General features: G+C 36.9%; 2 protein-coding genes and 1 long non-coding RNA gene across 5 annotated transcripts in view; 1 reads left to right on the top strand and 2 right to left on the bottom strand.

Annotated features, from left to right (window-relative positions):
• The window catches only part of RASA1 (RAS p21 protein activator 1), a 93,832-nt gene extending 69,708 nt beyond the window's left edge, over nt 1–24,124 (top strand). For 2 of the 3 annotated variants that reach the window (XM_070056402.1, XM_051854022.2), the window contains exons 11-25: nt 540–696; nt 8,402–8,489; nt 8,954–9,031; nt 10,923–11,080; nt 11,615–11,691; nt 12,762–12,934; nt 13,581–13,740; nt 15,081–15,223; nt 16,260–16,375; nt 16,997–17,083; nt 18,566–18,633; nt 19,607–19,695; nt 21,094–21,171; nt 22,643–22,777; nt 23,346–24,124. In XM_070056402.1, the coding sequence (XP_069912503.1) occupies nt 540–696; nt 8,402–8,489; nt 8,954–9,031; nt 10,923–11,080; nt 11,615–11,691; nt 12,762–12,934; nt 13,581–13,740; nt 15,081–15,223; nt 16,260–16,375; nt 16,997–17,083; nt 18,566–18,633; nt 19,607–19,695; nt 21,094–21,171; nt 22,643–22,777; nt 23,346–23,429 (1,691 nt within the window). In that variant the 3' untranslated portion in view covers nt 23,430–24,124. The remainder of the gene's footprint in view (nt 1–539; nt 697–8,401; nt 8,490–8,953; nt 9,032–10,922; nt 11,081–11,614; nt 11,692–12,761; nt 12,935–13,580; nt 13,741–15,080; nt 15,224–16,259; nt 16,376–16,996; nt 17,084–18,565; nt 18,634–19,606; nt 19,696–21,093; nt 21,172–22,642; nt 22,778–23,345) is intronic. The other variant, XR_011381862.1, reaches the window with a different exon arrangement.
• On the bottom strand, nt 16,594–25,124 carry LOC138845133 (uncharacterized). The gene is made up of 2 exons (XR_011381863.1): nt 25,030–25,124; nt 16,594–16,765 (listed from the first exon to the last, which is right to left on the bottom strand). It is a non-coding gene; the product is annotated as an uncharacterized lncRNA (long non-coding RNA).
• Nucleotides 25,125–25,532: 408 nt separating this feature from the next.
• CCNH (cyclin H) overlaps nt 25,533–27,280 on the bottom strand; it is a 34,298-nt gene continuing 32,550 nt past the window's right edge. Inside the window, exons 8-9 of the mRNA XM_002713905.5 lie at nt 26,838–26,898; nt 25,533–26,305 (exon numbers count right to left, since the gene is read on the bottom strand). Of these exons, the coding sequence (XP_002713951.1) occupies nt 26,267–26,305; nt 26,838–26,898 (100 nt within the window). The 3' untranslated portion in view covers nt 25,533–26,266. The remainder of the gene's footprint in view (nt 26,306–26,837; nt 26,899–27,280) is intronic.

Raw genomic sequence — 27,280 nt, forward strand, 5'->3', positions numbered from 1 at the left:
CCAGAACCTTAGGGAACGAACTTGTATGTTGCCATGTATGCCCTTAAACTTGAAGGTGGCTTCTAGGCTAGGTGTTTTGATTCTTTGCCCTGTTCCCTTGAGCCCCTTTTCCCATTTTTTTTTTTTTTTTTAAGAGAAATTCCTTATGGCACTCAACACATTCATGGTGTTGCTGTTTTCATAGATTTGCCTCAATTTGACATTAAGACACACTGGGAAGTTGGGTGGGTGTCTGATAGAAGAATTTTTTCCTTAAGACTGCAAAAGAATTATTCCAAAATAAGTATTTTGGAGATTTGATTACAATGAAATCTCTGAAGATACAGTTAAGGTAACCTTGTTATTTATTCTGTGACTCATTAAAACAGTATAACAAGTATTTTCCCATTATACAAGGATTGGTGCATTGTTTAAGCTTGGAATTAAAATTTGAAGTATATACAGTTTTTGGCGGGGACAACAGTAATTTTTATGTTTCTAATATGTACAGGTTCACACATTATTGTTTGGCTAAGAGAAAACAATTTGTTTTTAAACAGGCAAAGGAAAACGCTGGAAAAATTTATATTTTATCTTAGAGGGCAGTGATGCCCAACTTATTTATTTTGAAAGTGAAAAGCGAGCTACAAAACCAAAAGGATTAATAGATCTCAGTGTATGTTCTGTCTACGTTGTGCACGATAGTCTCTTTGGAAGGTAAGAATTGGTTTCTGTTTCCCTTTTTGGAATTATTTTATAATAAAATAATATGGTCAGATCATTTAAAATAGCAGATCAACTTAGAGTATCCTAAAACATCTTCCAGAAATTTCAGACGTACTTTTGAGGGTAATTTTTGTCTTCCTTGTCTATTTTAATTGTGAAAATTGTTCTCCACTGTATTATGTTGAAATCTTTGAATGACATTTCTTATGGTGACTTGACCTATCTAGCAGATTTCCTCCTTGTCTTCACCAATGAGATTTTAGCGACTCACTGAGTCTTACCACTTTTTCTCTAATTCTTATCACATTGTCTTGTTAATGCAGTATGTTTGATAGTACTGTGTACAAGCAGTACTATTAACTCTCTATGGTATGTTCCTAAGAAACTTGACATTAAAAAGCAATTGCAATATGAAAATAAAAAATGGACTATTTCAGATTTGAAGTACAAAGGTTTTTTTTCTCTTACATTGATTTGAGAATTTTTTTAAAAATATTAAGTTTGTAATCTAAATTCTGAAATCCGAGATAAATTCAGCTTTTGTCATTTATCATTTACTGTGGGGTGGCATTTCTACTTGGCAAGTCTAGGTCTTATCATGTGAAAGTTATGTAATATATCTACAGAAATGCCTATAAAGCATGCCACCTAGTCATTTTTTTTCCCTGAGTGGTTTGAGGAGATTATGTTAATACCACTTGTGATATCATGGGTAGTCAGTTATTTTAATTGGTCAAATATATTTGAAGTGATGAATAAAAAATTTTCTTTACAGCAGGTTTTTTTTTTAATCTTAGCATTTATATTGTGAATTTTTTATTATAGAAAGAATTTCATAAATTCATTTGTCCTTGATATCATCTTTTTTGCCTGAACACTCCCTAAAATCTCATAAAAAGAGTTACCCTAGAAAGCTTTTGTTTTGGGTTGGGTGAGAATGGGGTTTCCTCAAGGTTTTTTTTTCCCCCTATGCCTTAGTGCAGCCAACATCCCCCCCCCCCCCCCACTATTAAGTTTTTGGTTGCCTGAGTAGCCAGGGAATCAGACTGCTCTGATAGATTGAAGCCATTTGGTGCCCAGCTATGTAGCTGGAATGGATCTCACAAGTAGTGAACCTGCAGTAGTTATGGGTGACATGACTGTTGGACATACAGCAACATTCTTCATCACCAAATATAGTTTATTAAGTGATAAAAATAGTTAAAACAATGAAAGAGGGATGAGGTTTGGGAGCCAAGTTTATTGAATTAAGTAATCGTACCAGAATATCCCTGTAAGACTGGTTGCAGGAGCCCTAGTGGTCACAAAAATGCAAAGATATTAACTCCCTTATATAACATTTGCATATAATCTGTATACATCCTCTTGTCTACTTTTTAAATAATTTTTCAAAGATTTATTTATTTACTTGAAAGAGTTAGGCAGAAAGAGAGAGAGAAGTCTTCCAACTGCTGGTTCACTCCCCATACGGCCGCAATAGTGGGGCTGGGCTGATATGAAGCCAGGAACTTCTTAGGGTCTCCCACACGGGTACAGGGGCCCAAGCACTTGGGCCATCTTCTACTGCTTTCCCAGGCCATGGCAGAGAGCTGGATCTGAAGTGGAGAGCAGCCAGGGCCCAAATTGGTGCCCATATGGGATGCCGGCACTGCAGGCAGCAGCTTTACCCGCTATGCCACAGCGCCAGCCTCCCTCTTATATACTTTAAGTAATCTGTACGTCACTTAAAATACCTAATAAAATGTACATTTGTGTTTTATATTAAAACTTTAATTTCTTATTTGAGAGACACATAAGAGAGAGACACCTAGACAGAGACCTCCCTTCTTCTGGTTCACTCCCCAAATGCCCACATGGCTTGGGACAGAAGATGAGGGAGAAATCAGGAGATGGAAGCTGAATCCTGGTTTCAGGAACCCAACCACTTGAGCCGTCACCACTGTGTCTCAGGGTCTACATCAGATTGAAGCTGGAAGATGTCAAATGCAAACACTGCCGTGTGGGATGCAGGTGTCCTGACTCGTGGCTAAAGCACTGGCCAAATGCCCATTCTGCTTGTAGTTTTTTTTTTTTTTTAAGATTATTTATTTTGCTTGAAAGTCGGAGTTACACAGGAGAGGAGAGGCAGAGACAGAGAAGTCTTCCATCCAATGGTTCACTCCCCAATTGGTCGCAATGGCCGGAATTGTGCTGATCCGAAGCCAGGAGCCAGGAACAACTTCTGGGTCTCCCACGTGGGTGCAGGGGCCCAAAGACTTGGGCCATCCTCTACTGCTATCCCAAGCCACAGCAGAGAGCCGGATGGGAAGTGGAGCAGCCAGGTCTCGAACCAGTGCCCATACGGGTTGCCTGTGCTTCAGGCCAGGGTGTTAACCCGCTGCGCCACAGTGCCAGCCCCTGCTTGTAGTTCTTAGACTGGATTATTTAGGGACTGACGATGAGAAAAATGTCTGTACATGCTCAGTACAATTGTAAATCTTTTTGAAATAGTTTCCATTGAGGTTGTTTGAATACATGGATTCTGAACCCCCAGATTTAGGAGGTTGATTGTAATATGAAAAAATGGCTCTTGAGATGAGTCTTAGAAGATGGGTATGAATTTATTTGCATAGTTGAACAGAGCTTCCCTAGTAATGTGCCATGAATCTTTGTAGCTGTCCTTTGAGACACTGGTGGTTGTAAAATGTTATTGTACTAAAAATATTAAAACAAGTCTTTTTACATTTCAGTAACTGTGACACTTGAAATTATACAGCTCCCTCTATAAGCTATTTTAATTATGTATTGGGAAAGAGGATTAGTGCATAATAGCTGCAGAAAAAAAGCTCTAGTGGCCATACTTCAATCCCTCTTTCTTGTTAAATCATGCAGTTACTCTCACTTTATTCACAATTTTTTTGTGAATCACCAATGAAGTCTCGAGTTCATGCATAAATTTAGTTTCACTTTGTTTTCTACATTCTTTCTATTGAAATGGAAGTTAAAATTGTTTTCATTATTGTTGTGAAATATATAAGGGAGTCTGGAAAAGAACCTAGCTAATTTAGGGTTTTTTTCTTCATTGTTACTTCTTTATAATGGGGTTTAATATACAATTTATTTTTGTACCATAAACGAGTTTGCTCATTTTTGCACTGGAAAGTCAATAGATTCACAAGATAAAAGCAGTAGTCTTAAAGTTAAAAAAACAAATTATACCACTTACTAAGAAAATGTAATGAACTTAGATTATTGAACCCAGTAAATCTTGTCTTGCCCAGCTCAAGTATTTTATTAGCATAAAAGTTAATAAGTCAGTGGCACAAGACACATCATTCTGATGCCATACCACTGAACACCTTCTTCTCAAGAAGAATGTCAACTGTAAACTCCCAAGTGATAAGCAGTTTGGTCTCTCCCCACTTCTTTTTTTTACAGATCTGTCTATAGAATCGGATTAGATCTGGAAAGCTTGTTAGGAATCAGTAAGCTGAAGGTGATGCAAAAATGCCTCTCACAAAATTGGGAAGAATTGCATGTTTTACCAGTTGGGAATTGCCAACACTCTGATTTTCCAATAAATAAATAAATCTTAAAAAAAAGCAAAGTAATAGAAGAGATACCACTTTTGTCAAGTATTAGGTAGTATTCAGATAGTATTATCCGTAAGTGCATTCATTTTAGTGAATCCAAATGACAGACTGTATTTATACCCAGACACTACATTTTCACTGCAAACTGATGAAAATGCAGAAATTAGAGAAACACTTGGAAGAAGAGTGTTAGTCACTCAAAGAGAAACCACAACTATTTAGGATAAAGTTTTCTAGATAGTAAATGAATCCTTTGAAACAAAGTTGGGTCTATGGAAATGCTATTTAAAATTACGATTCGTGATGAGGCTTCATGACAGGAGCAGCTAATACATTCAGAGCAGAAGCTGAACCTTGGAAAAGAAAGGTTAAAATGATTGACCAGTAGTACTTCTTATTTGGATAATATGAATCTTCTAATAAGTTCGAGAAAAAGCTTTAGCATTATTGACATGTTCTATGAGAACAGGTGCAATTAGATTGAAAATATCTTTTTGCACTATCAAAAGATTGGACCACAGTATACTTGACAGAGAACTGCTAGAGTTAAAAGAAGATCTCGTTCTTTTGAAGTACAATTTAAAGAGATTAAGTTATCCCTATCCTAGTTACTGCAAGAGTTTCAAATTATGTGTCATAAAATGCAAACATCAGGGCACAAAAGCAGATTGTGAATAAATGCTGTTATCTTTTTTTTATTGTGTTATCACATACATGGTAGGCATTAAATATTTCATGCTGTGTATAAGTATGGAATGCAGTACACCGACCTGTAGCATATATGAAGTTTAAGGGGAAAGTCATCGACAGTCTTTGGCAGTGATTTGATGTGCTTGCCGCGCCAGCTACTGACACAGTGTTGGACGGCACTGCTTTGTGTGGCTGCTCTTCTGCATGACTCTAGTTGCACAGATGTCCAGTTTTTCCAGATTATTTTCAGCAGTATTAAAAAGTCTGTAAGGGCCGTGTTGCTTTGTATTAGACATTTAATGCCACTTTACTTAAAACATTAACCATTTCAGAAGCACAAGTTGAAAGATCTTTTGGTGATGGAATTATTCTAGTGAATATTCATGGGAATTTCTATACCTCAATTTTTCCTAGATCTTTACTTCGGCAGTATTTATTTATTGTTTCACATTCATTGATGAAGGATATTTTGCTAGACATTAAATTTTACATTGGCAGTAATTTTCCTTGACCATTTTGAAGGTCGTTGTCTGCGTTCCAGCATATTCCTTGTCATTCTCATGTCCTCCTTTGAGGGGTAATGGATTTTTTTTTTTCCTTAGAGGTCATGTAATTCCTCTTTCTTTGGATGCTTTGAAATGTTTCCTTATATTAGAATTTCAGCACTAAAATGAAGATGTGCCAAATGTAAAATAAAAAAAAAATTTATCATAGTGTTTATAGAGCTTTTTCAACCCAAGACCTGATATTTTCTGTTTCAGAATTGTTGGTGTTTTTTAACCAGGGCTTCTGCCACACTGTCCTGTCTTCAAGATTGCTGTTAAACTTGTTGCTCCTTTTCACTGTATCAGTGTGCCTGTTACTGCCTTTGTTGTTTTTTCCCCTCTTTGCGTTTCAAGCTAGATATTTCCTTCTGATCTTTCAGTTAAATCAACTCATTAATATCTGAAATTACATTTTTGATCGTTTTCCATTTGATCATTTTTTAATGCAAACCCAGTTTTCTGTGTAAAATTTATTGCTATCTGCTTTAATTGTAGTTATTTGGATTGCATGAATATCTTTTTTTTTTTGTTTATTTTCCTGTTAAAGTCATTTGAGTCTGGGTCCTAGAATGCACAGAAGTTTGACTGAATGGTGGACAATGAGTATAAAAATGGTGGAAGCCATGGATAATGTTGCTGCCTCCAGAAAGGATTGTTCTTTTTACAGATGGAATAGGGGTGAGGGTCGGGTTAGGTATGATGAAGGCTGTCCTATTTAAGTTTTGCCGTAATTACAGAAGCATGAGCCCTGAAGGGTTCTCAGCTGAAAGATAATTTTTTTTCAAAGGTTTATTTATTTTATTTGAAAGAGTTACGGAGAGAGGAGAGACAGAGAAAGAGTTACAGAGAGAGGAGAGACAGAGAGAAATCTCCTACCTGCTGGTTCACTCCTTAAGTAGCCACAACGACCAGGGCTGGGCCAGGCTAGAGCCAGGGGCTTCATTCGGGTCGCCTATGTGGGTGCAGGGGCTGAAGGCTTGGACCATGCACCACTGCTTTCCCAGGCCATAGCAGAGAGCTGGATCGAAAGTGATGCAGCCGGGAATCAAACTGGTGCCTAACTGGGATGCCAGCATTGCAGGTGGCAGCTGAACACACTACGCCATGGCCATGACACTGGCCCTGAAAGCTTTTTCTTTGAAGACTCTGAACTCTTTCTCTCCCAACTGTGAGACTGCTGGATTTCCTGGTTAGTGTTTTTTTTTTTTCTTTTTTCTTTTTTTTTTTTTTTCTTGACAGGCAGAGTGGACAGTGAGAGAGAGAGACAGAGAGAAAGGTCTTCCTTTGCCGTTGGTTCACCCTCCAATGGCTGCCGTGGCCGGCGCGCTGCAGCCGGTGCACCGCGCTGATCCGATGGCAGGAGCCAGGTGCTTCTCCTGGTCTCCCATGGGGTGCAGGGCCCAAGCACCTGGGCCATCCTCCACTGCACTCCCTGGCCACAGCAGAGAGCTGGCCAGGAAGAGGGGCAACCAGGACAGAATCCGGCGCCCTGACTGGGACTAGAACCCGGTGTGCCGGCGCTGCAAGGCGGAGGATTAGCCTAGTGAGCCACAGTGCCGGCCCTGGTTAGTGTTTTTAGTCTTTTAGCTGCTGCTTTCTGCTTGGCATCTTAGCTTCCCTACACAGCTTAGGGGTTGGCAAATGCCTTAAAAGGAAACCTGAAGAGAATGTTGGGTTTATTACTCAGTATGATTGTGGCTCCCCAAGGCTTTTTGCATTGGGTATTCTCCAGTGCTTTCAAGCTACTGTTTTTGTCTAGTCAGGAGGGTTAGTCTGATATAGACCAATTTCAGAATCTAAAGTTGCCAATTTATATTTTCTATTATATACATGTGTTGAACTGCAGCTAATGTGCTATGTCCTCTTAACATTAAAACTAAGATAAACCCTTTGTTGAAAACAGCAAATAGAAATAACATTTGAGTTCCTTACTAAACATTATATAAATATCTGCAAGGGTAGCTGGAAGACAGTGTGTCTTCAAAAAGATATAAATTACTACCTAATATTGTACTTACATGCCAAATTATTTATAGTGGTGTATAATAATAAAGGAGAGCCAGAACTATATTTGCTATACACCACTGTCAGATCATTAAACTTGTGACAAGCTTATATGTAGGGGGAATATTCTGTCTCCATTTTGACAGATAAGGATAAAGGATGGATTAGTAAAAAACTTTAAAACTATAAAATGAGAGTCATCCACAATCTATTTAGAGATAATACAAACATTTTTGGCCTGAGAACATCTCTAGTCTTTGTCGATTAGCTACTTCAATTTCATTTATAACTCTTCTGTTTCTCTAATATCTTTTAAAATCAGTATATGCAATGCTTTTTTAAAAAAGATATATTTTATTTATTTTGAAAGACAGTTACAGAGAGAGGTAGAGACAGAAAGAGGTCTTCCATCTGCTGGTTCACTCCCCAGATGGCTGCAACAGCTGGAGCTGCACCAATCAGAAGCCGGGAGCTTCTTCCGGGTCTCCCACGTGGGTGTATAGGCCCAAGTCCTTGGGCCATCTTCTGCTGCTTTCCCAGGCCATAGCAGAGAGCTGGATTAAGAGGAGCAGCTGGCACACGAATCGGCACCTATATGGGATGCAGGCGCTTCAGACCAGGGCTTTAACCTGCTGCGCCACAGCGCCGGCCCCTAAAATTTTTTAAAATTTATACTTTGATAGGGTGATAAGATTTCAATGGTCCTGACATGAAAATCTTCTAAAATGTGTGCAGCTAACATCTTACAGTTAGTATAATGGAAGATTTTTCTCTAAAAATCAAGGTAATCCTACATAAATAATGTATTGCACTTATTTTAAAGGTTGGTGCAAATGTTTTGATTTTTTTTGTTAAGCATCTTAGTAACTGTTTTGTTTTTTATAGGCCAAACTGTTTTCAGATAGTGGTTCAGCACTTTAGTGAAGAACATTACATCTTTTACTTTGCGGGAGAAACTCCAGAGCAAGCAGAGGTAAGATAAATGTTTCCTAAACTACTATAAAGTTTACACTAACCCATGTTTGCTTACTAACTAGAATAGAAAACTGTTACATTGAAAATAAAGTGATAAAAAGGCCCAAAATCTAATCTTTTTTTTTATTTTAAAGAAAGAGAACTTTCATATGTAAGAAACATTTTTTTCCACTTAAGGTGGTATTTGGGTGAAATAACTACTTTAATATAAATTTCATTTTGGGGCTAATTAACGGCCACTCGTTGGTGTAATTACCATAAATTTAGAGACAGTATATATATCAAAGCAATGTTTTGTAATTAAAAGTGTTTAACATTCTGTTACTTTATTGGAGCACGAATAAATTGCAGTGTTCTGAGAATAGAAATGGCAGCCTAGGGAAGGTAAGAACTATTGAATTTGGGAAAAAAAAATGATTGAAAACCAGATAGTTTTTTAAAATGCTGTGCTATTTCTTTTAGGATTGGATGAAAGGTCTACAGGCATTTTGCAATTTACGGAAAAGTAGTCCAGGGGCATCTAATAAACGTCTTCGTCAGGTGAAATTTCATTTTCTTAATTTGTAATTGTCACACTATGCACTACCACTTTGCTCTTTGTATTTTTTTTTTTTTTAATTTGAGCTAGTATGAGCAACATTTTTGGGGAAGAAATTTTTATCTTCTCACACATTTTAAAGGCACACTATCACTTGCTTCAAAAACAGTAAAATCGTTAATACTTTATAAGAGAGAATGTTTGTTAAATCTTCTGGTTCTTAGTCTTTAATGCCAACTTCTGAATAAAAACGCACTGTACTTCCACTTAAAATAATAATGCCAAACTGGAAACAACAGAGACTATTCTATTGGGCAATTTCCTTCCAAAAATTGTTTTGCCTATATCTAATGGAACTAAAGGTACTTACTGGAAAGGTCATCTGATTTATAGTACTAATCCCAATAAACTTTTGGCTGTTGGTTTCTGTTTTAATTGTGTTTGAAACCTACCATGTATGCTGGCGCCGCTGCTCAATAGGCTAATCTTCCACCTAGCGGCGCCGGCACACCGGGTTCTAGTCCCGGTTGGGGCGCCGGATTCTTTCCCAGTTGCCCCTCTGCCAGGCCAGCTCTCTGCTGTGGCCCAGGAAGGCAGTGGAGGATGGCCCAAGTGCTTGGGTCCTGCACCCCATGGGAGACCAGGATAAGTACCTGGCTCCTGCCTTCGGATCAGCATGGTGCGCTGGCCGCAGCGCGCCAGCTGTGGCAACCATTGGAGGGTGAACCAATGGCAAAAGGAAGACCTTTCTCTCTGTCTCTCTCACTGTCCACTCTGCCTGTCAAAAAAAATAAAAATAAAAATAAAATAAAAGAAACCTACCATGTAACTTTTAGGTAATACGCAATCTTATTTGAAACTGTAACATGTCCTATACTTTTCATTTGTGAAAAGTTAAACTAGACTTATTTTTCCTACGTATATAAAGATGACTTTATAACCTTATTTCTTGGCTTATTTTGTACTTATATAATACACTTAGAGTAACCCCTAGATTATTGGAGTAAATTAGGCAAATTTCAACATTTGTGGGGTTTTGAGGAAAGTTTAATACAGTATGCATATATGACTTAAGTGATTCCTATTCTTCTCACAGACACTTCCAATAATTTGTGAATTTAACATGTTGTTCTACTGGGAGTGGATAAAGGTTAAAATTTGTTTAATTAAATAGTCCCTATAACCAGAGATCTGGCCCTTCTTCCAAGGATATTTAAGTATACCTATAAACAGCAAATATTTTCATAATATAATATAATGTTTTATAAACTGGGAGAAACCAGGTTGAATTTTTGCAGAGAACAAGTTGTGTCTTGGATGAAAGTTTAGCCATAAAATTACTTTTGTATCTATTATCTCCTGAGCTGCTTTTATGTGCCAAGTATTTTCTTAGATGGTGCACATATCCTGTTTCTGATCCTTGGATCAGTCTACAGTGTAGACTCTATACTCATTAGAAGGCTGATCCAGGTCTTAAACTCTTTTGCTGTGGAATTTCCTTTAACAGTGATTGAAATCTTCCAGATAAACATAACATAGCACAGGATTTTGATTCAAGTCGTGATGGTTGTTTACTGAAGAATCCTTTTCTCTATATCATTTTCTCTATATCATTGTTTTAGGATAGAAAAAGGGACATTTCACTATGCCAGCAGGAATAAGTAACAGGAATAACTTGAGAAATAAAACTGCATATTTTAAGTCAGAAAAATTATTTTAAATGACTTTATTGTGTGTCACACAAAAAGGGGGGAAAATATAAGCAAAAATCAGATTTCCTGAAAGGAAAACAAATTATTAGAAGCTTTTATAGTGATTGCTTTTGAATTTTAATGCATAATTCTTGAAATAAAGGAATAATAACTTTTTTGTATGTACTTTTGTATTTTTTAGGTCAGCAGCCTTGTTTTACATATTGAAGAGGCCCATAAACTCCCAGTAAAACACTTTACTAATCCATATTGTAACATCTATCTGAATAGTGTCCAGGTAGCAAAAACTCATGCGAGGGAAGGGCAAAACCCAGTATGGTCAGAAGAGTTTGTCTTTGAGTAAGTCTTATTTTATTGTGACATTACATAATTTTCTTTTACCACATTGCATTCATTGCATTTTCTTTTCTCTTCTGGTTCTCTGTGTATGTAAGCTGTTAAAATAGAATACCAAGTGTAGGTGTTTTATTAACACATAATTTGTTTTCAGTTGTATGTTTACCTTTATTAGTGATACACTATCCGTGCCCTTGCTTGTTCACCTATTAGTACAAAGTAGTGTAACTGAAAAGTCTAGAAACATTGACTAGTCCACACATACAAGGTGTTTACTAGGGTTTCTAGGATTTAAGTTGAATAAATTATTAATTTAGAAGTTTAAAGTTGGTGAGGAAGGTGTATAAGTTGCTTGTCTGTGTTCTTGTTTATGAAATTAAAAAAAATGTTGTAAATCTAGTTTTAAATCCAGCACACTTTTTTTTTTTTTTTAAACATAAATAGGGGGCTTGATACCAGAACTATTAAGTACTTCAAGTAGTTTAATACCAGAACATCGAACATTTTGTTAATTCTTTTTCTTTCTTCTTGTTTTAGCGATCTTCCTCCTGACATCAATAGATTTGAAATAACTCTTAGTAATAAAACAAAGAAAAGCAAAGATCCTGATATCTGTAAGTTGATACAGAAATTCTTTCTAAAGTTAAAAGGCATGCTTTAAATAGTTTTAAAGGAACTACAGCTTAAGATGGAAATAAAAAAAAGCACCAGTGTAAAATTTGAGAATTTTTCTCTGTTACATTTTAAGTACCTAAGAAAAAAAGACCAAAATGGCTAAACTACAGATACTGTGAACTTGGTCCCCTAAAAATAACTTAAGCATTCTTCCCTCCCCAGTAAATAGGAAGAATAAGAAAATGGTAACTGTGGTCATCTTTCTATCAGGTTTCTTTCCATTCCAGCTTTCAAATTTTTATATTTTTTTTACTTTCCTGTTTTAGCATAATAAAAAGTAATCTGTTTTTAAAAATTTCTTTAAACTACAGTGTGCTATTTATTGAATTCTGGTAATCAGGTGCTCCCAATTCTTTCTCTAAGCAGCACACCTCTTCCCAGCCCGCTGCTAAGGCAGTTGGCAGTGGGATTTTAGCAGCTCACATCAGGCTGAACTAGGTTAATACCTTCTTAAAACTCAGCTTAGTGAAGGAAGCGATATACATAGACCAAATACATTAAGCAAGATCAAAGCCTGAATTTTTCTCCATAAGTAATGTTTATTCTGTAATTTCGATGCTGTTTAAATGTTTAACATTTTTAAAGTCATTTCTCATGACTTTTATGATAAAATCCAACTCTCTAAGTAATGACAGAAGCAAGACCACACCCTCTGTCTGGACTGGTTTTTCCCCCTCTACCGTTTTCTTAGCTATACTTCCAGATCTTGCTACAAGTCATCTCAAGGGTTACCAATTGGGAATGGATTTCTAGCTGTCTGGGCTGAATCAGATATGATTCTTCTGAACTGCAAGAGCATTAACCACTGGTGTAGCACTTAGCACCCAGTACTAGCACACAGCTGGTAATCAGTAAATGAAGTAGCAACTCACTATCCAACTTCTGATATTCTTAACGTTCCTCTAAAAGAAAGGATTGACACTATAGAGACTGTGAGCATCAGGAAATTTTACTTGTGTGACTAAGTAAAATGTTTTCTTCTTAGTAAGCATTTGTTTTTCTTTCAAAGTATTTATGCGTTGCCAGTTAAGCCGCTTACAGAAGGGGCATGCCACCGATGAATGGTTTTTGCTCAGCTCCCATATACCGTTAAAAGGTATTGAACCAGGATCCTTGCGTGTTCGAGCACGATATTCTATGGAAAAAATCATGCCAGAGGAAGAGTACAGTGAATTTAAAGAGGTATTAAGTATTTACTGGTCTAATCACTTTTGGTGGAATATTTTTAACAGAAATATTTTAGTTAATATAATAGCTATTAAGTTAAATATTGTAATTTCATAGCTTAGTGGTATACTGATAGCCAGAGGAGGTAAAAAATATTGCAGTAGGTTAATTTTGGTCTTAAAGGACTAGAAATATGTACACTTCAAGCTCATTCTATTTATTTTAAATTTTATTGGTTTGTTTTCATTTAATGTGAAAGGCAGAGACAAACAGGGATCTTCCGTCTGCTGGTCCACTTCCCAAATCCCCACAGTAGTCATTGCTGGGCTAGGCCACAGCTGGAAACTCCATGTGGGTCCCTGGGTGTGGCTGGCAGTGACCCAAGTACTTGAGCCATCATCTGCTTCCTCCCAGGGTGTGTGTTAGCAGCAAGCTGGATTGGAAGTAGAGAAGTCAGGATATAAAGCAGCCATTCGGACATGGGATGCAGGCATCCCAAAGAATGACTTGTTTGCGATGTCAAATGTATGGCCTTATTTTTAATAAAGTATTCATTGCAACGTATTTCTAAGTGTAAAATTAGGAAAACATATTTCATGTTTCTGTGAGAATGGTAAATGCTATAAGTACTTTTAAGTAGTCTTTCTGGTGTCATTTTTAGCTTATACTGCAAAAGGAGCTTCATGTAGTCTACGCGTTATCACATGTGTGTGGACAAGACAGAACACTACTGGCTAGCATCTTGCTGAGGATTTTTCTTCATGAAAAGCTTGAATCATTGTTGTTATGTACACTAAATGACAGAGAAATAAGCATGGAAGGTATAGTATTGGTGTTAGTATGATACTTTTAAAATTAGTTACATTTCATTATCAAGCCTACATGGATTTTCTTTGAATATATTAAAATTACATCATAATGCAAAATGTTATTCAAGATAACTTAAATCAGATAGCTGTGTTTCATGCCAATCAGTTAATTTGTACTGGAGTTTTATTTTTGGAAATTAAAAATTGCAGTTGGGATATCATTTCTGATTCTTTGGTTAGTAAGGAGCTGGTATTTGACAAAGTTACAGACAGACAGAAAGAAAGGTCTTCCTTTCGTTGGTTCAACCCCCCCCCCCCCCCCAAATGGCCGCTTTGGCCAGCGCTGTGCCGATCTGAAGCCAGGGGCCAGGGGCCAGGTGCTTCCTCCCGGTCTCCCATGCTGGTGCAGGGGTCACTGCCTTCCCGGGCCACAGCAGAGAGCTGAACTGGAAGAGGAGCAACTAGGACTAGAACCGGCGCCCATATGGGATGCCAACACCATAGGTGGAGGATTAACCAAGTGAGCCACGGTGCGGGCCCTGGAGCTGGTATTTCTAATGTATGTTTTAGTCATGACAGATTAGTATTGGAAACTATAAAACGTGATTTCTCTGCCTAGGCCAGTGGCCCATGAGGCTTAATTATTATTAGTTTGGTTCCTTTTTTTTTTTTTTTTAATACTAATTCATTGCAAAGGAGGTTTTATCAGCTGTTTTATTTCTAGCTTCTGCAGACAGTTCCTAGGTTACTGGATACAAAATAGCTTACACATATGCCAGAATAATCCATTTATCTCCAGCACTTTGATTCAGGAACAGTCCTCATGTGTAGGATCTCCAAAAAATTATAAAGTATAGAATTATTTTCTCTTATACATGAAAAATGTAAAAATAGTATAGGTGTCAAGGATTAGATAAAACAGTGGTGCCTATTTTATACTGAAATTGTTTCTCCTAACATTATTTATGCCTTATTAAAAATTTATTGAAAAAGAATACCCATATTTTAGGCCAGTCAACTGACTACTGAAATTATCTTTTTGGGAATTAACTCAATTTTTTTGAGGACTGGGATCAGTGAGCAAGCAATCAGGCTCGTTTCATTTTATCATTAACTGGCTAACTGTTCATGTGAACATGTTAATACCCTTTGCTGTTATGATCAAATCAGGCAATCCATATGAAAGTCTTAAGAGTTTAATATAAATGCAAGATGTCTTTATAGTCAGTACCACAGTGCCGCAGGTAAAAAGTACATTTGAATGACTGTTGAGGGAAAATGAATTTATTTATCAGTGTGCCACATGAATGCAGCCCTTTGCAAATAATCTTGTAATATAAATATTTGTATAGATGAAGCCACTACCCTGTTTCGAGCCACAACCCTTGCAAGCACCTTGATGGAGCAGTACATGAAAGCCACAGCTACACAGTTTGTTCATCATGCTTTGAAAGACTCTATTTTAAAAATAATGGAAAGTAAGCAGTCTTGTGAGGTAAGAACATAGTGTTTTAAACATTTCTGGGAAAAGCATATTTCAGTAGGCAATACTTCATATAGTTAAAGGAAAATAGTGACTTTTTAAATTTATTCATCAGAATAGTTGCATCTTCTATAAATGTGCTTATAACTTTTTGGCCAAGCAAGCTTCTTAAAAACACGTATTTTATCTTGGGATTAGAAAACCTACAGCTGTGTCAGAAACTAAATGTTCTGTCATTTCTCTTAGTAATGATCCTCTGTTCACAAAGTGTGCACAACATACAGAGGGACTTCTGCTGCAAGGCTTATGCATTGCTTCCGAGCACTCGTCCTGGAAGGGTTTTTTGGGGAAAGTGAGCGAAATTGTAAGATTTTCCACAGGAGCAAATCAAAGGATCTTTTTAGGATTAATTATTAAGGCTTCAGTGTAAATTCATAAGCCATTAAGATAGAGTGGAATTGTACTTATATTCTGTCATTTTGATGGTAGAACTATAACAGAAGATAGTAAATGAGTTTAGTAGATCTGATGCAAACTTTTTAAAGTAAGGAATTACTTTTGATTATGTACACTGGGAGCTGTCAAATGCTAATTCTTTAAAATTGTCAGTTCTTACTAATAAAGTGAGGATTATTTGATATTGGAAAATAGGGATAAATGTAGAGTTGTAAGAAGTAAGAAGGTTGACACAGTCTGTATGGAGTCTCTGGTCTTTGGAAGGAGGCTAGGGCATTCATATATACTGCCTGGATGTTAATGCCTCTTAGGTGTCTGGGGTTACTGGAGAAGCTTTGAGAAAGGTTCATAATTCTGTCTAAGGTATTTGGTATGTTATTAGTTACTAAATTAAGTCTGAATCAGTTAAGGTTTTCACTTGAGTCATTTTTTTCCCTTCAAATAATTAGAATTAAATAATCACTGCTTATAAGTTGGAACGAATGGTAAAAACCCCTGTAGGAGTTTCATGAAGTACTTTAAAAGTGTTGCCTTGATTCATTTGTATTATCACTGCCAAAATGCATTTATATTGATTTATTCCTTTTCTTAGTTAAGTCCATCAAAGTTAGAAAAAAATGAAGATGTGAACACTAATTTAGCACATCTATTGAACATACTTTCAGAGCTTGTGGAGAAAATATTCATGGCTTCAGAAATACTTCCACCGTAAGTGGTGAAATTTTCATTTGACAAAAAATTCTGTACCCATGTTTTGAATAAGTCCTATTTCTGAACTATGTGAGAACTTTTCTGTGTTAATGCTTTTTAATCTTTACATGGTAAATTAAGTTTTAAGGAAAGCAGTGACTTAAACCAGACCGACCAGCATATGTGGTTTATATTGTAGCCTGGGGAATGAATAAAGAGGCTTATAGTCTCAGATCTGAGATCACAGAAAACATGTTTACTCTGTATTTGAATTCTTACTCAAGTGTACATCAGATTATCACTCAATATCTGCTTGAAGGCCTCCAGTGTTAGTGAACAGACTTGATCAGGTAGATAAAATCTTTTCCTTCACAACTTGTTCCATGTTAGTTTCTGTTTATCTTCTTCCTAGAAGTTGGACAAAAACAGTAAAAGGTCTCCCAAAATAAGTGTCAAGGAGATAGTTAAAAACTAAGTTTACCTTACTTCTTGGTAAATGTCTCTCCTTACTTTTGGCAAAATACTTTAGAAGTGGCCATTTGGATTAAAGTGTTAAATTATGTAAATCAAGCTTTGGCTGCCATGAGATCAGAATTTTTATTTGCTTTCCTTTTTGAGATGATTGTGTTATTTTGGCAGGACACTGAGATATATTTATGGGTGTTTACAGAAATCTGTTCAGCACAAGTGGCCTACAAATACTACCATGAGAACAAGAGTTGTTAGGTAAGGCTTATCAATTCATTTGTTCTATCACTGCATGTAGTGTGCACCAGTATGAGTCAAATGAATTAACTGAAAATTCTAAGGGTAACACTACAAAATCAAGGCCTTTTTCTTTCTTTTTTTTTTAATGTCAAAGTCCTGTTGAGGGGCCATCTAACTCAGAAATACTCAGCTGCCTTTTTCAAAGTTATTAGGAGACATTTAGCTACTTTTACATTTTATACAGACCTGAATGCTTGTCAGTTAAGTCTTACTGAATGAGGTTAAAAGCTAAATACAAAATCTGTAGCTTACTTCATGTAGTACCCTCTGTATACGCAGTATGCGTGACTGATTTCATAGTAAAAAGGAAGAACACTGAGTCACTTAGACATTAATTTGCTTGAAACACGACCTGTAACTGGTTAGTCTCCCGTCAGAGCCTCTAGTTCTGAAACTGTGCTTCAGTATGTTCACTGTGCAATTATTACGAACTGCTTTGGCAACTCATGGAATTTATAAAAAGACTTGATTATTATTCTTTTTCTTACTCTTCCAATAAGGAAGCAGACCTGGAGAGGGTAAATAATTTGTCTAAGATTATGTATAGGGAAAGTCAGTGGCGGAAGCAGAGCTAAAGGAGACCTTCTGAAACTCAATCCAATATCCATAACATTGTTGCAGGCTTTTGTTAAGCATACCCTAACCAGTTGAAGATAACTGGAAGCATAGTGCAAAAGTCTCAGAGAATGTAACTGTTTTCTAATGATTTATTATATGGAATATATACTGCCAGTCATGTTATCTGAGAAAACCTAGAGGAAACCACTAAAGATGCCAGTATGTACCATGAGTTTTGAAAATGTGTGTTAATCTTGCCTCCAACCTATATTCTGTCAAGGGGCTTCTAATCCTAGCAGGTAAAAATCTCCTGGTTAATTATGATATAAATATTTAAGAAGTGTAGATTTGGTTTTTCTTGGCTTTCATGATGATGGGGGGAACAGAAAACAATTATAAGCATAGTGTTTCAGCACAGTTAAGAGGTTTGCAGAATAACATACTTAAGTATCAAAATGCTTAAAGAATTATGTGATTGCCATGAATATAAATGCTGTTTGAAAAGTAACATACTCAGGTTTTTATGATATTAAAATATGTGCCACTTGGCTAACTAACTTTTTATTAGCAAATGCAGAGAATTTGGGCTATCGAATCAGAGAAGAAAGACTAACAATTATGTTAGACTCTAGAAGGAATTTTATTAAGTATGGTGGAATAATACTTCAGATGTAGTAAATCAAAGGTTGATTTTTGGAATGTTACTCAAGTTACATGCCTATAAAAGGTACTCCTGTAGTATTCCAGAAATGTTTGATTCCTAAGGATGCCGCTTCCCTAAGTATAGAATGTAATAGTAGCCTAAAATAACTGAGTATTAAATTCCCTTTTCATATAATATCTGTAGTTCTCTAAAACTTTTTTTTTTTACCTGGTATTCAGTGGTTTTGTATTCCTGCGGCTTATCTGTCCTGCGATTCTGAATCCTCGGATGTTTAATATCATCTCAGGTAATCTTTACAAGTTTTGATTAAAAGAAGCAATTTCATGTTATTTAAGATGAATAATCACTTTTTAAATGTATTGCAAATGATCAAATTCTAAGACTTGGTTTAAAACATTCTAAAGTACTCTTCCCTTTTCTTCCTCCTTCATTATTAGCTTTTGTGTAGTCTGAAACCTGACCTGGCAAGATTCAATGCATTCCATTTTTTATCTACCTCTTTGTATCCAAAAATCTTAGGATGATATTTTAAGAGTTTGTAACTTGGCTTTTCAAGGTGGCAAACTCTCTGTAATTAGCCCATGCAAAACTACTCAAGCTGGAGCTACTTGAAGATCAAAATAAAATTCCATGTACAGGTGCAGGAGTGTTGTGTGTGTATCTATAGACAATGTGATGTTCATTGGCCATTTTAAACTCCAGTAAACGTGATGTGGTATGTTTGTGACATTGAATACAATGATGAGTTACCATTAATATCTTTTATTGCTACTTAACGGGCTCAAGCATTTCATCAGCTAAGAATTAAAGATCATTTGGAGAGATGTACCTGAATGTTGGACTCTGAACCACTATTCCATAGTATTTAGTTTAGTGCCTTAAGACAGTATAATCCAAAATCAGGCAGCCAGGTCATTTCTAAACTTCAGAGTCTGTATTTAATAGCCACAATACTTTGCATTTCTATCCTATCTACATTATGTAAATGTTTATTAAATTGCATGTTTTTCTCCTCCACATAAAGGTGTCAAAAATCTCTTTGTTCTTAAGCTTTGATACCACCACCTAGTTTTTAGAGGACCCTTTTCATAAAGCTAAAGTACTAATAAATATATTGAGGTTTTCATGTGTAGCTCTGCTTTTTCTCAAAAACTTAAGAGTTACTGAATTACTAACAGCAGTAACCGGTAAATACATAATGGTTTATTTGCAAGTGCCTTTGCAGTCTGTGTCAGTAGCTGTGGCCAATTCTCCTACAGATTCACCATCTCCTATTGCTGCAAGAACACTGATATTAGTGGCCAAGTCTGTGCAGAATTTAGCAAATCTTGTGGAATTTGGAGCTAAGGTAAAAACATCTTGATACTTTATGAATCAAACTGTGATACAGAAATATAGCTTAAATAATTTTACAAAACAGTGTATACCTTATAAAGATTCTGTTTCACTTGCTATGTTTTAATATTTGGACTTTCTATTTTTAACAAATGAACTTAAAAGCTTTCATTTTTAGCCAACAGAGAAGATTATATTCTCCCTTTTAAATATAAAGACCAATGAGCAAGATTTAAAATGTAACTTTATTTCACTGTAAACATTAAAAGAAAAATGTATTCGGGAGCAGTCACTGTTACTAAGTGATCACATTATCAAGCATAATGCGGTAGACACCTTAGTTCATCCTTCTAGCAAGCCTAGTACTGGCAACAGAGCAGACCAAATCATCTCCACCTTCTGCTAAATGGGTGGGGTCTTTGTCTTCACCCCACCTTATGAGGAAGATAACCTGAAGGGCTACAGGAAGCCAGTTGCTTCCTGAAAGTTCTTTCCAACAGTGTATCTCCTGATCAAATCCTCCATGAAGATGCCGAGTATCACCTGTGAAGGCAGTCCACTTCTTGCTGATTTTGCCACACCCACACTTGCAAATCAGTTCATTGACCTTAAAAGATACAGGTATCACCATGCACTATATGGTTCCATCTCCTCAGCCTGTGTGAAAGGGGTTCTAAAATACCCACATGTGATCACATTTCAGATTGAACAATTGTTGCTTGTATGGTTGAGATCATACTGTCACCCCTTACCATATTTCGTAGGTTTGGAGCAAAATTTAAGCTTTTGCAATGTATTTGCTCCCTACAGCCTTATCAAAACTCAGTGGGTATTCTTTCTTATTTTTGGAATTGCCTATTGAGGCCCTTATGTCATGGACTTTTAAGAGTTGCATTAGTATTCCTATTTTATAGCGCATTTCTTTCAGTAGGCTTAGGATTTTGAGTATAATGAGCAGCTTACTAGTATGATTTGGCTTTAGAATTTATCTGAATCTTGTGGCAGGTTATGAATAATGTGTTTTCATTTTGAGGTTTTATCACACTATATTTTCATTCCTTATAACCTTTGCTGTATTCTAACCTGTGGCTTGGGCCCGTTTGTTTTGGTGCTGGGCAAGTAATAGCTTTTCCATTATTTTTGAATGAATGTATGTGTAAGCAGTTTGTGTCTGCCAGACTCTGTTGTGATGTGTGTTTTGAGCCAGGATTTCTCCTTCTTTGATTAAAAATAATCGAGTTCCTCAGTGTAGCTGCCCGCTTATACTAGAACATAACTCAGTGCATGATGAAATTAATTCTCAGGACCGTGGGCTCTGCTGATGGACATCAGTTTCATGAAAATCCTTGCCATGTGTATGGTTCTCACTAGAGATTGATGTTTGTTTCCTAAGTGTAAACTTTTCTTCTAGGAGCCATATATGGAAGGTGTCAATCCATTCATCAAAAGCAACAAACACCGCATGATCATGTTTTTAGATGAACTTGGGGTAGGTATATAATTGTCAAAAAAATGTGAGACCTATTTAGAAAGATTTTACACGCACAACTGAAAATCCTATTTGTCTGCCTTCTTATTATGGCTTTTGGACTACATCTGCCATGTGTTTCTGCCTGGCCTTACACTATCTTTCAAGCTTTGTCTCTATTGTGATATGCTCATGCCTATTAGCACCTTTAACTTTGCTGCTGCTTTCTGGGTTTTGAAACAACATGGATGATCCACAAATGGGAGCAGGTTACATAATGCTCGAGTGGAGAATGAGTAGCCTTTGGCTTCTCCCAAGTATGTGGACTTGGTGTTGTGCTACATTCAGTGTGAATATTTATGCCTCATTGGGGCCTGATAAGTTATAAGATAGCCCTACCTAGTTTTATAATTTCTGATTGAATGCTGTCATCTAATGAACCCTATCTTTACACTGGCTGCCAACTGATAAGGATTCTGTAGAAAAGATTGAAGCACTGAGTTATTTGATTTCCTAGTAAATTTTCTTAAATAGTAACAATTCAGTATACAAATAGAGAAAACAGCAAAGTAGTATAGGGAAGTAAACTTGGGCAAGGGTAGGAGAATTTAAGTCAGCTGTAGGCAGCAATTTGATTTTGTGGGTTAAGCCAAGCCTTGAGAAGCTGGCATCCCCTCTCAGAGCAGTGGCAGGTCCTGGCACCTACACACTACTGTAATGTGCCTAGGAATATTGTAGAAGGTGGCTCCCCCCTTGGGGGAGCCCTGGATGCATTTCTGGCTGTTGCAGCCATTTCGAGAGTAAACCAGTCAATGGACAGTCTATTGCATGCATAGCTCCATACTTATCATTTGTCTCTTAATTTCTAAATTGTTATAATAGTGATTCCTAGCAAATATCAAAAATGTATTAGAAAAAAGTAGCTACTCAGTGACAAGAGTAACCGGGGGGGGGGGGGGGTGAAAGAAGAGCTATTACTTCCAACTGTATAGAGTTTACAGATCTGAAACTTAGGTATTTTATTCAGTCTTGGGGCTGACCATTCTCCTGCCCCCTGTATACCTGTGGTCTCTAAGTCTGTGCTGCTATGGTTGGCTTACTTTGTCTGTAAACTGTCTGAAAGCAAATACTGCAGTATTTATATCTAACCCTTTCGTCATTCCAGTTGTTTTACAAAGAATGCATACAAATATTGTCACCATTAGGGAGTGAAAGGATTGGGAATTATACAAAAATACTTGTAAGTTATTTCATAAAACTAATCCAAAGATACCTCATTTCCACATAGCAATTATTTTAAATGTAGTCCACAGCTAATTTCAAAACTGTCATGACGTTCCTGCTTTTATGCTAAATGCTATACTCTTAATATAGTCTAAGAATTTTAAGCATAGTAGCATTTAATCCAGTTTAGCAGTTATTATTTCTTATGTTAGAAACTGTAAAGGTCTTTACACAAGAGACTAAATGCAGTCTTATGATTCCCTTAAAGAACGTACCTGAACTTCCAGACACTACAGAGCATTCTAGAACTGATCTATCCCGCGATTTAGCAGCATTGCACGAGATTTGTGTGGCTCACTCCGATGAACTGCGAACACTCAGCAATGAGCGTGGTGCACAGCAGGTAGGGGGTTGCCTTTATTCACACTGTTTCATTAACACTTAGGCAGAGTGTCAGCACCACACTCCCTAAGGTAACCGTTGATAAGAATCTGACTCAGAAGATCACAAAGATGATACTGCACACATCTTGCTCTGGAGTCTAATAAAACATTAGTTCTAGTGGACAAGAGTAGTGCATTCATGCACATGTACAATATAGGATATTTTTTTCTTCCAGTTTGGCCAGTTCCTGTATGTGAGAGACAGAAAATGACTTTCCAAGAGATTCTCAAAGTTGATACGTATTTCTAACTCCATGTCTAGAATAAAATCTTAGTGAACACGATCATTGCACTGGCGGCCCACTGGCAAGGATTCTTCTGTAGAAGAGGTTGAAAACACTGAGTGATTCTAAAATCCTGTTTTTCTTCTTAGATTAAGATGGTTTCAGATATTAATTCCTTACATTATTTTCAGCCAAAATGATGAATGCTAAATAAATGTCAACAAAAATATTCAGTTAAGGACTAAAGCTTTCACTAACACTTTTCAAATCTCTGACCAAGTTCTCATTTTATTTTTCTGTCTAGCATGTACTGAAAAAACTCCTGGCTATCACAGAACTGCTTCAACAAAAACAAAACCAGTATACAAAAACCAATGATGTCAGGTAGCAGCCTTCACCCCAGTGTTCTGCATGGATTCAGCATGTCAATTCACGTCAGTATAACGTCTCTTTTGCTCTTGCCAAAAAAACAGCACACCTTTCCACATTCCAGTGATGTGTGAACTATGCAAACAGAACCCAAGATGCTGCTGGTGAGTAACTGTGCCAGCAACTTGGTAAGCTACTGGTGCAGGGTATCTGCACCCTTTCCACATTTACCAACCTCTGAGCCTTGGTGTACAGACCACCATACACAAAATGCTATGACTGCATACTGAACTTGGAACATATATTTTCCGTACATCCAATTGCCAAAGTTCTGCTGTCTCTTGGAAAAGACAAGCTATGGACTCTGCTGACGAGATTTAGAGTATAACTGGATTGCAGACTGTTCTCACTGTACCTTCTTCCTGATTAGGAATATGACCATTTGACTGTTCAATGACTTTATTTGTATTTACAGTTTCCAGAGTTTGCCATTATAATCGGAACAATCTTTGCTGTATACTTTTTTAAAATACTGTGCTATTTCTCTTGCTGAAACTGTTAAAAGAAAATATATAAGAATGGATCTATTGCTCATCAGCTTTATTTTTTAAACATACCACTTATTTTGTTGGAATTGTCAAATGCTTTTGTTAAATGTTTACAACAGTAAATAGTTTGAATTCAATAAATAGTATTGGTCATTGTACTGATCAACGCATGTTATCCATTCAGCCATTTTGCAATTTACCTATTTCCTTTATGCAAAAAAAAAATCTATCATGCTTTTGTGCTACCCTTTTTTCATGCAGACAGCCTCATCAGCCATTTAACAACTGATCCATCATCTCTGAATTAGATTACTTGGATATTTAGTTTGTATAGTTTTATTTACTTCTGTATGTGTACTTTTGTGAAGTGCTTACAAGGGCTAAGTTAAAATAAAACCAAGGGATATCTTGTATACATTTACTTCTATCTAAACATAAGCATTTCATTTCTTTCTCCCTTAAGGGCAGTCCAAGTTTTAGCACTGAAGGACTACCCAGGGAGAAGAAACTTCAGAATTTTCGATACTAGGGTTGCTTTAAAAACGATTCCATGGATTCACTCTCTATATAAGGCAACAATTCCTAACCTATCATACTTGTGCAGGGGAGATGCAGCAAACAAAAAGTAGGACAGAATATCATTCACTAAAAATCAAAGTAGTTGAGGTTTTAGGAAAAGCAGTTCCCCTGTTAAATACCGAGTTTATTCCATTCCTCTGATGCATAAAATACAGGGGAAAAACATTAATAACCAATCACAAAACTACGCTCAGCATAGTGTTGGCTGTAAAGAGCAATCCTGTCGTTGGAATAGCTTCAAGCATTCCACCACATCCCTCGCCCCTTTTCCTCACAGGATGGAAAGGATATGGACTGTCAGTTATCTCCTAAGATGTTTCTGACACCAAGCAAAAAGGACCTAACTCTACTTCCAAGCATTGGTTCCCTTCCACTAATCACACCTTGGTCTTCACCCATTATCAACCATCTGATGCCTTTTATTACAGCACCCTGCTCTTTACATTTTAGAAACATTCTGTTTTAAGTTAGATGGGGAATTTTGTCACTTACCTTTGTGGGCCCTGCAGTAACTAGCTGACCATCTGACAGACTGTATTTCTTGAGTTTTCATCAGTGGGGCCGAGTGGGAGGTGTCTGGAAGGAAAAAGGAGGTGGACTGAACATCTGTTCCTTCTGGAGCCCAGCGGCACAGCTGCTTGCCTAGACTGCACTGAGGGTTTCAACCTTCAGCTTCTTTCCCTCTGCTCTCATGATCTACCCTCTCATTCCAACGTAAGAAGGAAACCAACCAACCCCTTCACCCCCAAATCCCAAATCCCAAAACACTGAAGCCTAAATCATAGAAAATGACACATGAATATGCATATAAGGTCTACCTTCAAATACCAAGATGTGATTAAAATGCTACCTACCCTCATGGAAATTGCAAGCACGGAGTCCAAGGTGTGTTTTCTTTCAGACCATTTAAGAAGATTCAGGGCAGCAAAGTTCCTTAGAATTCCTTCAAGCCAGTTTTCCAGGAAAAAAATTGTTCCCGTATACAACAGCCACAATTTGGTTCTAACTATAATAGCTACCATTTATTGAATGCTTACTAAATGCCAGCAGTATTCTAATTGATTCCATGAGTAAACTGGGAAACTAGCCCACAGAGGTTTAATGACCTACGAAGGTCACATGGTACAGCAGAGGCAGCCTGGATTCATAGGCAGATAATATATTTCACATCAACTCACTTCAATATGATTTTTACTGAGAAACCCATTCAAACATGTTCTCCAGTAACTGAAGAAAACATATCAAATGTTCATTACCTAGAATGGCCAGCTTTCAGAGCCACGTAGCAACTGAAATACATTGTGCACTTCAATAGCAATGTGGATACCAGGGCATCGGAAGTCATTTAAGTTCCTGAAGGGCAAAACACATTCCTTACCAGCTTTGAAACTCTACGTGGTTTTGGTTTCTCTGGTGCCTTTTCCAAAAAGGATGGGGTTGCCTGTCAGATTCTGTATGAAATACAGGCAAATAAACTGCGACTTCAGTTTGCCTACCAGAGAGACTAATTTGACATTAGTCATGGTAGGGCAAGAATATCCAAACCTGGTATTATTCTGGGTTTATTTTATTCTGGGTTTATTTTACACAAAGCTGCCATAAAGGGTAAACAATTTAAATAACAGAAAAGATTGGATTTTTCACAATGAACTTTTTAAATGCAGTTAAAATCCAGATATGCTTCCTATTTCTGCTGATTAGTTAGCAGTGACAAATCAACTTTAAAGGGCTAGAGGGAATCTACGAGGTCGTCATCAGTCCATTCTTCCTAAGAAGGAAAAAAAAAATTGAGATATACTTAACATTACAGCATAACCAGTATTGTTTACTAAGGTTCCTCTTTTTAAGCAAAGTCTCATTACCTATGCTGATTACAGAAGAGAAATAAATTAGGAAAATCTGAAGTAGTTCAAACTTACAGTAGTATTGGCATGGTCTCATCTGACTGCCTCAATGAGGAATCAAAGTCACAGGCCTGACCTTTAGTTATTTATCTCTTGAGTTTCCAGGTACAATTTTTAAAAGGGGGGCAAAGGAAAAAACCTTAGAGAATAAGAAATAAAGCAAAAATTGGGCATTTACGTGTATCCCTGCCCTCTTCTGTGAAAACAGGACTGATTCTTTATCAAGTAACCACTGTACTTTACTGAGAAAACCCCCTTTCCTAATGGACAATGTACATTAAAAAGCATGCAAAAAATGAAGACTTTAAAAAGCCACACTTTTGTAATGCCTGTACTTCAGAACAATAAATCTTAAGAGGAAACAGACTTGACTGTTCATCTTTGGAGTAAACATACCTCCTCCTGTTTGGCTTTCTTTGAGATATAATCATCTTCTTCATAGCCTTTTCTCTTCTTCCTGGAGTGAATCAACCATCAATAAGCAGCAATCCAGTACTGGTAATAGTAACTATTTAGAAATGAACTAGCAAGGGCATATGCATTACTGTGTATCTAGTGTAGAACAAGCATGGATACATTGACAGATACAAAGAGTTATGAATAGGAAGGCAACATTTTTCAAGTCAATCTTTCAATGCAGAACCCAGAGGGGTTCCTGCCAACCCTAGATTTCCCAGCTCCCAGCTTTGGTGCCCTGGCATCTGGGGAGTGAACCAGTGGATAGAGAGCTGTGTCTCTACATTTCAAATACAACAAGAGCAATAACAACAAAGACATTTAACAAACATTAACGATTTGATAGGCAAAAAATGACTACACACAGGAATTCAATCTGTCAT

Source organism: Oryctolagus cuniculus, chromosome 14, assembly GCF_964237555.1.
Source record: "Oryctolagus cuniculus chromosome 14, mOryCun1.1, whole genome shotgun sequence".
NCBI classification, from domain to species: domain Eukaryota; kingdom Metazoa; phylum Chordata; class Mammalia; order Lagomorpha; family Leporidae; genus Oryctolagus; species Oryctolagus cuniculus.